The 14,616-nt window shown below is 37.2% G+C and overlaps 1 protein-coding gene across 1 annotated transcript in view; it reads left to right on the top strand.

Moving 5' to 3' along the window:
• ALDH16A1 (aldehyde dehydrogenase 16 family member A1) overlaps positions 1 to 14,616 on the top strand; it is a 41,251-nt gene extending 26,635 nt beyond the window's left edge. The window contains exons 13-17 of the mRNA XM_072426700.1: positions 3,729 to 3,896; positions 8,142 to 8,346; positions 9,115 to 9,300; positions 11,297 to 11,422; positions 14,287 to 14,616. Of these exons, the coding sequence (XP_072282801.1) occupies positions 3,729 to 3,896; positions 8,142 to 8,346; positions 9,115 to 9,300; positions 11,297 to 11,422; positions 14,287 to 14,460 (859 nt within the window). The 3' untranslated portion in view covers positions 14,461 to 14,616. The remainder of the gene's footprint in view (positions 1 to 3,728; positions 3,897 to 8,141; positions 8,347 to 9,114; positions 9,301 to 11,296; positions 11,423 to 14,286) is intronic.

Genomic DNA, 14,616 nt, shown 5'->3' with positions numbered 1-14,616 from the left:
TACGTTTTTATCAGTGAAGCGGGGTAATCCCTAAATCCTGGAATGGATTTTCTAAAAATCATTTTCTATCAGTTGGCAAATGTTTAATTCCTGGACCAGATCCATTCCAATTTTGCTGGATCACTCAGGTTCACTGATTAAAAGTGTATGTAGCAAAAAAAACAAAAAAACACGTAAGTTAAAAACTAAAGAGAATTGGATGAAAATGTATTCTACTAGGTTGTTTTAAATTGCTTTCTTATTTTGAATGATATATAAGTATAAAGTCCTAAGTACAAAGGACAACTTTTTGTCCAAGAAAATACTAAGTAACTGTAAAGTAATTATGATAAGTGTTTTGATTCACAGTGAAATATTTAGTAAACTGTTGCTCTTTGGGCTGCAGAGCTGAATTATATAACATTCAATTCGAATCCAGAGTCTGTTCTCAAGAGCCTATATTAAAAAAAAAACATAGTTGATAATTAAAACAATATATATTAAGGCTTTATGACCCCTTTGAGTTGTTTGCTTTTTTAAAGTTTGACTTTCAAAATCTTGTAAAAACTTTGATGTATAATGTTTTGTTAATACTGTGTCAGCCTTAAATGTATTTAAAATGTTTTCGTGTACTGTACATAGTAGTGACTTACCTGCAGAAGGTGCAAAATATCTGATGATAAAATGGGAAATTGAAGTACTGGCTGGAGTGTAAATCACAGGTCACAAAAATCTATAGTCAGCCATGATTGCAACAAAAGTTTAACATAGTGTGGATGGGGTGAGGGAGGCCCACAGTAAGGAATGAGGTGGACATATTAGAGCAAATAAAGTCCGTAGCATCACTGGATCTTCTGTGCAACTGTTTTATGCCATAATCTTTTGACCTATGATGTCCATTGTTGTATGGATCTTCACAATTCAAAATGAAATTCTTCAAGGTATCATTTTGATCAAGTCCCCTATCTGCCAATGCTGCTATTGTTGTAAATTATTGCTAACATAGAGTTTGTTTATTTTAAAGATCACATTTTTAGTACTTAGATTGGGGAGACGAATCAACCCCACACTACTTCAATTATGTAGAGCATTCCTTTAATACTAGAGAGCCCCCCTCTATATAACACTACACTCTCTAACTTTGTACACTGACACTCTAATTTTCCTTCTGACATATAGTTTTGAAGTATAGAAAACAAATGATGAGATCCACATACAGGGAACATTTTCTTCCCTGTATTTTTGGCCCTTAGTGTTCAGGTTTTCTCCCTCAATCCAAAAATATGCTGGTACATTAGGACTAAATACATACAGGCTTTTTTTGACAATGGCACCACCGTGGTGTCTTCAACTGCCCCAAAGCTAAAATTAATATGTTAAACAAATTGGACCAGTTGAAATCCTTTTGTGTATAGACCTTTGGTTGGAGTGCAGTTTTTAAGGTGCTTTTTTCAGCATTTTGGAGTGTTCTGGTGTTCAAACTTCTTACATAGATGTTCAACCTCATGAGTAAATGCCTGTCAAATATCAATATCTATTAAATGCCTATCTATTAAAAATGGGGAACCAGGACCCGTTAACTGCACAGCTGTCAAACACCCAACTGAACCTGGTTTAATAGGTGTTAGTGTGTGTGACTGCAGTAGAGTCAATAGACTGTTAGTAGATTAATGAATATGTTCTTCCCTTCTCCCTTAACTAGCCTGTCTTATCCTCATAAATTATATATTATATTTATACACAAAAATGGTTAAAAACATATTGTTTTCAACAATGTGAAAATCCTCCCACAAGATGGGATGTATCTAACGTGCAGATATGGTGCATTCCAAGTAGAAATGCCGTTCAACTCCATATATTAATATTATTTCTGGCAACAATACACATTCCAGTTCCCATATATTTGATTTATCAAAGCCTTTTAGTGCAAGTTTTGCACTTTAACTTGCACACAGCCATTTATTAAACATTCTTTAGGTATAAGTCAAAAATGTTTAATACCATTCCTCCAAGTTCCTTTTTGTACCAGCCCTTTCAGTCAATCATTCCCTGACCTCTGTATCAGTGCCTGCATTGTAAATTTGCTTTGAAGCTACAGTATGTGGTTCTTTTGCTGCCCGTGATGGTGGGGGAGTATTTGGGATCTTGCTTTACAAGTACATTTATCCTTTAAATAGGCATTCCATTTAAGAAATTGTTATAAATTATATGCTTTTTTTTTTTTACATTTAAAGTCAGGTCTAATTTTCAGATACTACATTGCTTTCGAAATGTACTCTGACTGCTTTCTAATAAAATCTGAAAACTTAGTGCTGTCCAAGTGCACAAAGCTTGCAAAGTCACTAGAATGTAATTCTGTAAAAACTAAAGAGAACCCCTCCAAAAATTATGCTAACCTTGCTGTACTGAACATAAATATGACAACTTCTTTACTTATACTTCTGAATAATTGATTGTCTAATGAACAGACAGCTGTCACAAAGATGCAATAGGAAATAGTTGTGTCTATGAAGACTTAGGGCCTGATTTATTAAAGCTCTCCTTGAATGGAGAAAATAGACTATCAGTAAACCTGGAATAGAATAGTCTAGAACATTTGCTCATATCAAATTATTTTTGAGAAATCCATTTCATTAGTTTGCTGGATTACCCATGATAGTCTATCTTCGCCATTCTAGGACAGATTTATTAAATCAAGTCCGTAGTGCAGAACAAGGCACAAAAAATACTTAAAGATCAGCTTCATGTAGACCCAAAAAAAAGTGTTTTTTTTTTTTTTTTTTTGTCTCTGCTTAACCCATTTCAGCCCAGCTTTCCCAGTGGAATATTGGTAAACCAGATGCAGGTTTACATTATTTTATATCACTTTTATTGATCCTGAATTTAATTTATATTGTAACATAATTTGCAAGTACAATTGAGAGAGTTAGAAACCTTTTCACAGCTAGTTTCCGGCTTCTATAATAAGACATGCTGGCTTTGTATTGCAGCTTCGTGGTATTTTATGGTCACCACAAGCTTTTCTTTTTTTTTTTTGTATTCGTTTGTCCGTTTATTTTCCACCCACTGTGTTATTTTGTGACTTGTAGAAAGTTTAACCACAAGTGGGACTCTTGATAGGTAGGTGTTGTACATATTAATAACTCATGTGGTGAAGTAAGTCCCCTAACTTTTTCCATAGTGCCTACAGAACTTGTTCAACTTTTAAGTAAATTGTAACCTTTCTTTTATACTTCTTATTGTGCTAAATTTGGTATCATTTTAGTTTCTAAGTTTTTCTTGTTGATCCTGCCAATGGTGCCACCATGGCTTCATTACCTGTAAGAGGGGTTGTAGCACCTCGTGCCACAGTGCTTCAATCCACTGATCATTGTCTCTACATTTATCACATCCAAGGAGCTGCCATCTCAGGAGGCCTTTTTAAGCAGCTGTGAAAAATTCAGACAGAGAATGTTAGAAGATGTTACTAACCGCAGGAAAGTGGTGTTGTGAGAATATTGGTAGACCTTGTCCCCTACCTGGAAAGGAAGGAGACAAAGGAATGAATGAGTGATCACATAACTGTGACTACTATGTTCCAATGCAGCAAAATTTATATTGCAAAAAAAATAAAATACGGTTTATTCTAATCCAAAAGTAAAGGTATTTATGCTTTTTCTGTTCTGAATCATACCAACCTGAATTTGAAATGTAATGTACCACTGAGAATGCTTTATCCTTAGTAAACTGAACCTTATGTTTGCTTTTAGTGTTGACAGGACCTTCAAGCTGTATTATGGTGGGGCCCAAAAACGTCCTGATGGAATGTACTCTCGCCCAATTTATGGCTCCAATGGTGCTGTGATAGCATATGTTTCAGACAGTAGCAGAAAGGATGTACGCAATGCAGTGGAGGCAGCCCATAAAGCAGCTCCTGGGTAAGTGTTTTTTCTTTTTTTTTTTTTTTTGTAAGGATACAGGGAAAGAATAGAATATATTAGTGAGTGTATAAATATTTTTGCAGTTTTTACGTTTATTTTCGACTTTCACATTTTCACGTGGAAATGACAAACAAACTTTGGTAAAATTCTAAGAGAATATGAAATGGGTTAAAGAAATGATAGAAGAAAGAATAGATTGGCTTATTCTGGCCAATGTATATTTGTCTTACAAAATAAAGCTGCTTTTATAAGTTACCCATGGACATATAGTGGTATTTAAGTTTCCCCCCCCAATCTAGTTAATGCATTGTGGGAAATTTGTCAGACAGTCTTTTTTTCTCCATTGATAAATGGTTGTATCAACATCTGCATTCTCCTTATTTTCACTTATTTTGTTTATAGCAAGATGATAGCTTGATTTAAGCCAAGGACAGCAGTACATGAGGTTTTAAAATAACACACCATGAGTGTATATATAGCTACATTGATTGTATTGGTATTTCTGTTGATTATTGTTCTGAATGTTAGTAGTGACCAATATATTTTGTGTCCTTATATACTTTTCCTGAGTCTTTTCCTGAGAATTTTCCTGTATTGTTTTTTTTTTTGGTAAAGTAGATACCTAGGTTTATATTCAATTCAGTTTATATCTGAGTATGAAAGCTATATCTCATGTTCAGACAGTCTAAAAGATTTTCAGTTATTTGTTCTTGTTTGCATGGTAACCTGAACATATTTGTCAGTGTCAGTGTAACAAGCAGCCAGGAGTAAGTCATCCAAAAATTTTGCGGAAGGGTGAGGCACATTTAGGTTGACCAGACACAAAGTATAATGTAGGATAGCAATACAAAAACATGTAAGTAGCTGTACGGTATCAGATATGATTGCTTTGTTGAGTTCTGCAGCACAGGGAATATAGGAAAGAAAACAAGTCTCCAGCATTACAATCGACTTTATAACACAAAGCATAGGCTTGGCTAACAACCATGTGCTAGGATTTTTTTCCAGTGACTCTTGGCAAACTGCCTAAAAAAAGTTGCTTTTAAACTAAAATGTCTAACATCTATTTTATAGTTATTAAAAAAAGGTATACAAGAGTCAAAGGACAAGTGTAATATGTAAGGAACAATATAGAAAAAAAATACACTAATGGGGAAAGAATTATAAAAGACCAAGCAGGAATAAGCAGAATCACAAAACGATGCATTTATTGTAAAAATAAAAATTCTTGGCTACAGAAAGCACAACAACAGAAAAAAGTAATGGCACAATTTGTTTAGTGTAGTATTTATCTGCAGAGATGGCTAAATGTCAATGCAAGTAAGTTATGAATCACTCTACAAACACCAATAAATATATAACAGCCACTACACATCTAGTAAAAAACATCATAGCAATTTAAATTAAAAATTTGTAATACATAGAGGGCTATAACTATCATAACCACATCCACTATGTCTAATATTTAGGGGAAGGGTAGAAAGAAGTAGAAAAAAAAGATAAAACCCCAAATGCTTTGGATGATGAAGTGGAATTATAGGTGTCCCAGTTCATCCATAGTTGATCAAATTGACCAGTTTATCCTGGATAAGGGCCATGAGATACTGCATTAAATATATATCTTGAACTTGCCTGAGAAGACCATCAACAGATGGGGGTGAAGTTGACTTCCATCTAGATGATATGAGAATGCGAGCTGTGTTATGTATATGAGAGGATACATGGATAGTTGGTAGAAGGATGGATAGTGGAAAACCTAAAAGATGGGTCAGGAGGTCAGAGGGCAGATGGGAATGTGTAAAATCTTTAATAAGAATAATAACTAGTGATAAATAATATTAGGGGAGAGGACAGTCCCGGAAAATATGTTCCAATGTGCGGCTATGGACATCACACTGACAGCAATTTGGAGTGGTATTGGGAAAGGGACGGTGAAGTCCCTTTGGAGTGTGGTACCAGCGAAACAAGGTGTGCAGTTGGAATTCTTATGAGCAGCTAACCAAATGTGCTACTGACTTTGGGATGGTAATTTAAAGCCTACAATATTTGCAGCAAATTTAGCTGTAGATGACTTACTGGCACTATGAAAATGTTTGTAAGTAGAAGAGATAACACCTTTAGAGTGCAGGCCATCTGTCACAGATCCCCACAGGACCAGGGGATCTGTGCCCTCCTCAGTGTCACCCTGATCGCATTCCCCCCATTTATGACACTTAATCTGCTCAGGGATCTGCTCTGTCACCTGTCCCTTTACCTCAGAGAACTAGAATGTTACGCAGACACACTCCACCTGCTGGCAGGCATGTGAACACCACCTGAAACTGCCTCTTTGACAGCACTTCCTCTGGTGGTGGGTCAGGGAGTCTGTAGTTCACATGGCTCCCATCCATCACATGACTTTCTTTTTATAAGGAACTGCCCGGCAACAGGAAGTTGCCTGAACAAGGAGTCCTTCTTGGCTCTGTTCCCAGGTTCCAGTTGTTCCTGTCTGTGTCACCTGTTTCTACTATTCCTGATTGCTGCCTTCCCTGACCTTTGGCTATTCTAAACTAATCTTGTTTGCTGCCTGCCCTGACCTCTGGCTTGTCTGGCCACACTTCTGTCTCTCAATCCTGCACCACGCTTTATTCCTATCTGTCAGCAGTCACCAGCCTCTGCGTGTATGAGGGCCGCAACCTGGCATTAGCCCGCAGCTTAACATCCTCACCTCTAGAGGTTCTTGAGAAGACCAGGCTGTTGCTTAGACTCTGTGCCCCATGTACATCTCAGCCAACTGGGCTGGTGACACCAGCCACTATACTGCCCTGTGGTACTGTGACACCAAATTTAGTCTAGGAAACCCTAAAGGGGAGTGGAGAGATGGTGCAAAGTGTCAGAGTAATGTTGGTGAGCTTGCCAAAAGGACTAAACAGACAAATCATGTTGCATTTTTGTAAAAGTTCCTACAAGCCATCTTTGGCCAATATAGCTTTTCTGCTGACTTTAGAGGCTCATAGCCCTAATTTAAGCTTCTAACTTATTAGGTACCATGGTCTTTTGCCACTCAATTATAGATATGTCTGGCAAACCTGGAAGATCTGCTTATGCCATTTTTATTTCAAATACTGTAATATGCTTGTATCACTATTATGTCTTCTTTTACAGTCTAGCTAAAATGTTAAAAGACTTGGTATCATATCTCAAATTTGGATTACTTCATAGTATTTCTCTACAAGGAACACATATAACAAAAAGTGTTCAGTTGTCACTCAAAGACAGTGGGTTGGGTTAGACATTTTTATTTCCCCAAATATTTTTCCTGGTGTTTTATTTTAATTACTAAAATGTCCTTAAAGTGAACATAATAATTGCATTAGTAAATATTTCTAATGTAGACGGAACAACAAAAACTCTTTTAGACAAAAAAGCCTAGAACCACTTCTATTTTTTATTGTTGTGTTTCCCTGTCCTCTTCTTGTCCAGTTGTAACTCTTATTACTGCTTAGGTGTTACAGGGATGGAAACTAAGGGGAAAAGTTACATCCATAAATAGCAGACATTGGTTCTGTTCCTTCTTTGAAAGAGTAAAATAAATATTTAGTTGGAGCTGGGTGTACAACTGATTGAAGTCAGTTTCCTAATTTGTCTCGTAGGGTTATTGTAGACATGGTAGTTAGTGTATTGTGCTCAAAATAATGTGCATAGTCGAAATCCATTTTTTAAAGTAAAAAGAGAAAAATAAGACTTGGTTATGTGCTGCGAAAAATTGCTGTTTTGTAGGTGGGATAGCTGAGAAAGGCAAACGTTAAAGAATATTCCTATTTGAACTCAAAGCTGTGTGAAGATTTCTCTTTTGTTTATCAACGCCAAAACTTTTAGAAGCTGATGTTTGGACGATTCTGACTGCCAGTGCTACTGAGGATATACAGAGTGGTCATCCTGCTCTGCTATGTCCTCTCTCATTACTAGTATTGGCTTTTTGCTTTTACCATCACATGTTCAGAATCCCCTATTGCAATTTTGATTGCAAGACAATTGAACCTTTTGTCCATGTCTGCATGTTTGTGTATTAGGTGGCAGTCATATTTTATAATTGAAATTTTCATTTAAAAAGCACATTACCTAATACAATGGCCACCAAAAGCCCATAAGAACAGGCCAAGGCTTGTTAGTTTACATCTATATGCATGAGAACAAGTAGAAACCACATTTGCATCTATATACACATGTGAAAAATAATTTTTCTTACTCTGAAATCTACAGATGGGGCAAGAGGGCTGCTCATAACAGAGCACAGATTGTCTATTACATGGCAGAAAACCTTGAACTTAGGAGGGATGAAGTAGCCCAAAGACTGAGCACACTGACTGGACAATCAAGAGAGAAGTCCCAGGAAGAAGTGGATCTCAGTATTCAGCGCCTTTTCTACTGGGGTGCATACTGTGACAAATATGGTGGCAATGTACAAGTAAGATTTTGCAGAACATACTATATAACATTTTACAGAACATAGTATATAACATAGAACACAGTATATTCATTTTTTAACCTCTAAACTGTGAGGGGCCGTTTAGAAATCTTTTTAATAGGATTTAAATATGAAAATGAATGGGAATCAGTTGGCAAATAGCACGTTTAAAATTGCTCTGGTCCATTAAGGGTAGGAGATAAATTTGCAGCTGTTTGTTCATCATGTAATTGAAAAAGAAGCTATTCTATCTGTGTGCTTGTAAAATAAATACCTGATTTCAGTGGAACCATTAAATTGCTTCAAGGATTTTTGTGAGGGAATTTTTTAGGATTTTCCCACTTCTTGTTTTCATTGCAGTACAGTATATCCTTTGGTGCTAAAACTTGTAAACTTGCTTTGCTCTGCATGTTTTTGAATGCTGCAGGCAAAGCAGGTCAAATGCAGCCTTTTCTTGGCAATTGCTGCTTCCCTTTTAAATGCATGTAAAGTAAAGCTGCCCATTAGGTGATGTGCCAATAGGAAGGAATGGGGGGGGGGGGGATTACTTATCAGCAATCTCTGATACTAGATACTAGTCACAACAGCTTTGCTAGGTAATGGGAAGTTTTGATAGGCTACTGCATATATGTGCAGATACCTTATATTTGCCTATTAGATGTATTTGGCATCCTGCATTGTAGATTAGCACCAGAACTGCATTACATTGTTATGTTAACAAAGCTCCGTTGAATGTGGGTGTATCATAAAACTTTACTTTTTTTTCAGGAAACATTACTTTATGGAGCCACTGTGATGATTCGAGAACCAGTGGGAGTTATAGGCATTGCTTGCCCAGACGAGAGCCCACTTCTTAGTTTTGTCAGCCTCTTTGCCCCAGCAATTGTGCGTGGAAATGCTGTGGTAGTAATTCCAAGTGAAAAGTTTCCTCTGCCTGCACTGGACTTCTACCAGGTAATGCAATTGCTCTGCTATGTGCAAACAGAGCAACTCCTATATGAAGGGGAACTTGCTCCAAATGACAAGTCTGTCAGCTAATGCATTTTATTCAGATTATAGGCTGTAAAGCAGACTTACTATATGTTTAAATTCCCAAAGTTTGGGGAGTATAAGGCACTTATTCATGTGAGCTCCCACAGACTCTAAGTATGCCCACAGAATTTAGCCCCATTCAAATTTTTTTAGTAGGGTAAGGAAGTAGCAAACCAACACACTTTTTTCTAAAAATAGACTTGTCCTTTCTATTTTGTGTAAGTGTTTTAGAGCTTTACAACAATCTGAAGAATAGTCAGTGCTGTCCACTGCTGTCCTTGTGCAGGGTAACTTATATCTGCTTCGCTCCTGTAGTTTTCTGCCAACACACTGCAGGTGGGAGATCTGTTGAGTCCCTCCTACAGCTCTGGTCTTTACACAGCCTATGTACATCGTAATGATAATGGTGCCACTTTGTCGAGTACCTTGGCTTGCAATGGCATTTGGTTCACACAAAGCTGATTTATGTTTTGTGGCTTTTAAAGAACATAAACAATTGAAAGCTTTTGGGCTCAAATTTCAAGTTAGGATGATCATGAATATCAAAAGGAAGTATGCGCAAGCATGATCCAACAGTGAGTAAATTACAACGCTTTTGGAGAGACTCTTTATTAAAAGTTAAAAAAGAAAACTGACAACATTTTTGGTGATACGTTATTATTAGTTTCTTAGGCATTTGTGTGTTGGTAATTTTCTTTTATTTTTTTTTTTTATTTTAAAAATGATGAATATTCAGCTGAAATGTCAATGTGCAGGAAAAAAAATGAAGAAAAGCAGGTATACCCGCTGGGTGGCAAGAAATTGTAGGCGGGTGGTGGCCCCTGCATTGTGAGCCAACTCTTCAGTAACCACCCAAAAACAGCCGGGAGGTTACTGGAAATTGCCGGGGGGTGCACCCAGCTAAAAGGGGCTGGGGAGAACACTGAGCATGTTTTTATTTTTGTAATCTAAATTAATGAATACACAGATGCAGAAAAGTAGCTAGACATTTCCCCCCAAGATTTGGTGCCAATAATTAGATACTCCTTATGTAGTATCTTCTGAGTCATTATGAGGATAGCAGTAGGAATTCATATGGGAGCATTTGCACCACCTTGTAAAGATGCCAGTATTCAGCTTAGCAATGCCTGATAAATCTTCACTGGTGCCAATAAGATTGCTATAGGGCAGGGGTTTCAGGAGGTCAAGAAGGCACACTAGGCCAGAGGAAACAAGGTGTCCAAGGAAAGTTTTTTTCCAACCGTGACTGCAAGCGAGCAGCCTCAGTCTTCCGCTCATCCGTGGTGTAGTCTCTGTACGTGTGCGCGTGCTTGGCATCAAAATGCCCCTTGAGATTCGACTGCTTGAAAGTGCTGTTGGTGTCGTTGCATACTAAACACAGGGCTTTGTTGCCGCGTTGGACGAAGAATAATTTGTCAGTCCATTTGGAGTTGAAGACACAACGTTTGAGGTCAACCTTCCAGAGACTGGTAGCTGCACGCTGCTTCTGCTCTTTAGCCATAGTAATTTGGGTTAGTGTGCAGGAACTTGATGATATTGCGGGAACTTGCAAAAACGTGACAATTCAATTAGGCCGGATCCAACAATAAAATAACTAGAGTGGTGTTAGGCCTGGAACACTGGCTAGGCCGTGCCTGGCCTAAAGGCCGGAGTTTGCCTACCCCTGCTATAGGCTGTAGTGAAAAATGGGGGACTGTTTTTTTAAACAAAAAAACTAAAATGTGAAGTTTTCAGTATATCAGGGCTGAAATAAAAGCTCATGTTTGTCCTCAAGGGCAACAAACAGGCAAAAACTTTATCATAAACAAGTCATTTTCTAACATTTTGTAAACCACAATTGCTAAATATTCTGCTGTATCTTAGAAAATTACTAAAAATGTGGGCTGAAATGATTTAACATTTTTTTAATTTTCATAAGGTATTTGATACCTCGGACCTTCCAGGAGGAGTTGTGAATATTCTTACTGGTGGACGTGACCATTTAGCGAAATACCTTGTGGAACATCAAGATGTACAAGCCATGTGGTACTTTGGATCTGAACAGGTAACATAACGGGACTTCAATTTCATTGTCTCTAATGAGGATTTTAAATAGATATGCTGTTACCTAATCCCTGCCTAATATCAATGCTATTGGGTAAAAGAAGCCTTGCAGTATATAAAATGATGGTAAATTGCATACCATACACCACTTTGGTATTTGGTAGCTTATTTTGATTTTTTATGGACAGTTTGTAATGTGTTCATGATATTTGAATCTAGATTTCCCATTCCCATGATTTCCCATTCCAACATGAAAAAAGCTGCAGACGAATAGTGTACAGACATCTGTCTGATGGTTTTTCATAACTCCAACCTAAAGTTCGAAAAAAGAGGTTAAGGAACTGCTCACAATCTAGTACTAGGATATGCAAAATGTGGTATATGACTTGGGGTGTGTAAAGAATGTTTGTGTCAAACATATGTGTTTGCATTTCTTTGGTGGTAAATAACCATTATGTAATGAAAAGTTTATTTTTTAAGGATCTATTCATTTAAAAAGCAATTCTGGATTATACTAAGAAAGAAGGCAAATAATTTACACAACTCTAAAAGCCTTATTAGTCTATAATTTAAAAAATGTTTCTAATAGGATCGCTAAATGCATACATTTGACATTTTTACAAATTTTAGTTTTCACTACAAATGTGAAGATTTGCTAATCAACAAATTTGTGGACCTCCTAATTCAGATATCGAGGTTATTTGTACAGATTTTCTTGTGTTTTTATATAAAACATTGGTTTAAAAGCTTAAGCCTAAAAAATTAAACAAATCTATCTATGAAATTACAGATCCAAAACAATTATACTTTCCCTTTAAAGCCAACTTATACCGCACATCAAGTATTCGGTTCCTGTAAAGAGAACAGAAAATTGTTAAATTGAGAACTTCTGTTTGAATTGCTATGTTTGAACATGGGTTAAAGCGTACCTAAACTTAGAAATTTCACTTTACATAAAAGGGTAGACAACCATTTTATGTAAGGTAAAACTTCTTCTGTTTGTGTTTTTTTTTTTTTTTTGTTAAGTGCAACACCCTTTTTTAAGAGTGATCGAGAATGAATTGGAGCGCAAAGCCTCCTGGGATACCTACGTGAGGCATCCTGAGAGGCTCTTGGGTTCTCCTTTTACTCATGCCCGAGCATCTTGGGCATGCGCAGAAGGAGCCTTTTCGTGCAATGCAATGCAATTTTCATCCTACGTCACCCGATCCCGCGCCTGGGTCAGGCGACGTAAGATGAAGAACCTGAAAGAAGAGACAAAGATGTCGGCGCCCGGAACGCCGGCTCTGGGACGGATGCCAGGATAATGCGGGACCCAATGCAAGACACCCGTGGATGGATCGGACTGCCCTGCCGGATTTAAGGTAATTTTATTTTTTTTTTAGGCAGTTTTCAGTTTAGTTCCTCTTTAACCAAATGTCATCACTAAACCCTTTCAATCCATTTATTTTCCTAAAATGTATAGATATCTAAAGGACTAATTAGGAATGATTATTCAATTTGACATGGATTTACTCAAATAATTTGCTGCTATTTAGCAAATGTTTTGAATCCTGGACCAGATCAGATCCAGGTTTACTGGGATCACCCAGGTTCATCCATGAAGGTCTATCTCCTCTAGTCCTGGATAGTTTTAATAAATCAGGCATATTGATATCTCAGCTTAGCTACTTGCACACATAAGCCCAAATCACTCATAAGCCCAGCCAAATCACTCCAAATCACTCATAAGCCCAGCTCTGTTCCATTTGTGAAAATACAGGTAGCACAAAAATAGGCAGGCTTGGTCTCACAGAGGCTGCCTATTAATCCTAGTTCATAAATTCCTCTCCACCATGAGTTGTCCCTTGTGGTGGATCAATCTTCTGGTGTTGATGCTCAGCACTAACAGTCTGTGCTGGTGGAGGAGCCACTGAGCTGTTATTATTACACACCTCAGTTTTCCACTGCAAAGCTGTACCAGCAGGCAGTTTTGGCACATAGAGGCAGAACTTTCTCTCCTCCAATGTGTTGTCAGGCTAAGCAATGATGTCCCTCCTGGATGAGCACAGCAGAAGTATTTTTCACAGTCTAGTACATTTGCTGACATTTGTCAGCCACCATCTTCTTTTTCTACCTGTTGAAAGATAAGAGGTTGAAGTGAGTGACATCTCAAACTGTTTATCAGATTATGTAGTTCTAGGTTTGTGTACACAAGTTTACTCACTATTTCCTATTCTTAAGGCATTCAAAACAGAATTTAAGAAATTAAGCATTTATTTGCCTATATAATTCTGTAGTTCATTAGTTTAGAAAAATTAAGTCTGCCAGACAAAGTAGCCTGGAAGGAAATACTATACTTTGCAGAATAGGCTTGCTAAGCAGCTTTTTCTTTCCTCCAATGAACTTAATTGACCTCTTTCCTTGCTGGCACTCTGCAGTTAACTTCTTGTATCCCAAAGTGCATCCATTGCTGCCACTTGCTTACATTACAGCCAGGGAATGGTCCTTAGTCATTTGAACTAGTGATTGGAAGGGGTTCCAGTGGGTTAACATGAAAGCACATTAAAGGTGTAAGTAAAGACTTCCTAACAGTTCTGGTACAGAGCAAATCTTTTTGTTTGCTAATAGGCAAAGTACAGGGTAGCTATTTGGTCTGACTGCATTATTTTATTAGATAGGACAAATTTCTTCATATAAATATATTAAATAATTGTTATTAATCCTACTTATTCTAAATTAGGCCCTTGTTTCCATTCAAGCTCAACATATCTGATTAGATAAGGATTTCCACTAAATTTAGCACCCAGTTTGTAGTAGTCAATGACAAGATATTTTGATCCCGACACTGCTGAAATTAAGAGATTTTTCTTTATCACTTAACAGGGTTCCAAATTTGTGGAGTGGTCTTCCGCTGAGAACTGTAAACGTACCTGGGTCAACTATGGTGTTATCAGAGAGTGGGAGGACACCCAACAAGGATCTGGAGAGGAGTTTCTGTATCATGCCACACAGTGCAAAAACATCTGGATTCCTATGGGGGAAATTTTTGCCAACTAACACCAATTAATGTACTTTACTCCCATAAATCCCTATGCAATTGTATTTCTCTATGATGGTACATTCCATGTAACATTCAAATATTACCTCAAAGTTTGAAGACATTGGTAAAATATAAAATAAAAGATTACCTTTTAATAAACTTAAAAAACATGA

This window comes from Pyxicephalus adspersus, chromosome 11 (assembly GCF_032062135.1).
Source record: "Pyxicephalus adspersus chromosome 11, UCB_Pads_2.0, whole genome shotgun sequence".
Lineage (NCBI taxonomy): Eukaryota > Metazoa > Chordata > Amphibia > Anura > Pyxicephalidae > Pyxicephalus > Pyxicephalus adspersus.
Note: the sequence above shows the minus strand (reverse complement) of the source record. Positions and strands in the feature narration are given on the sequence as shown.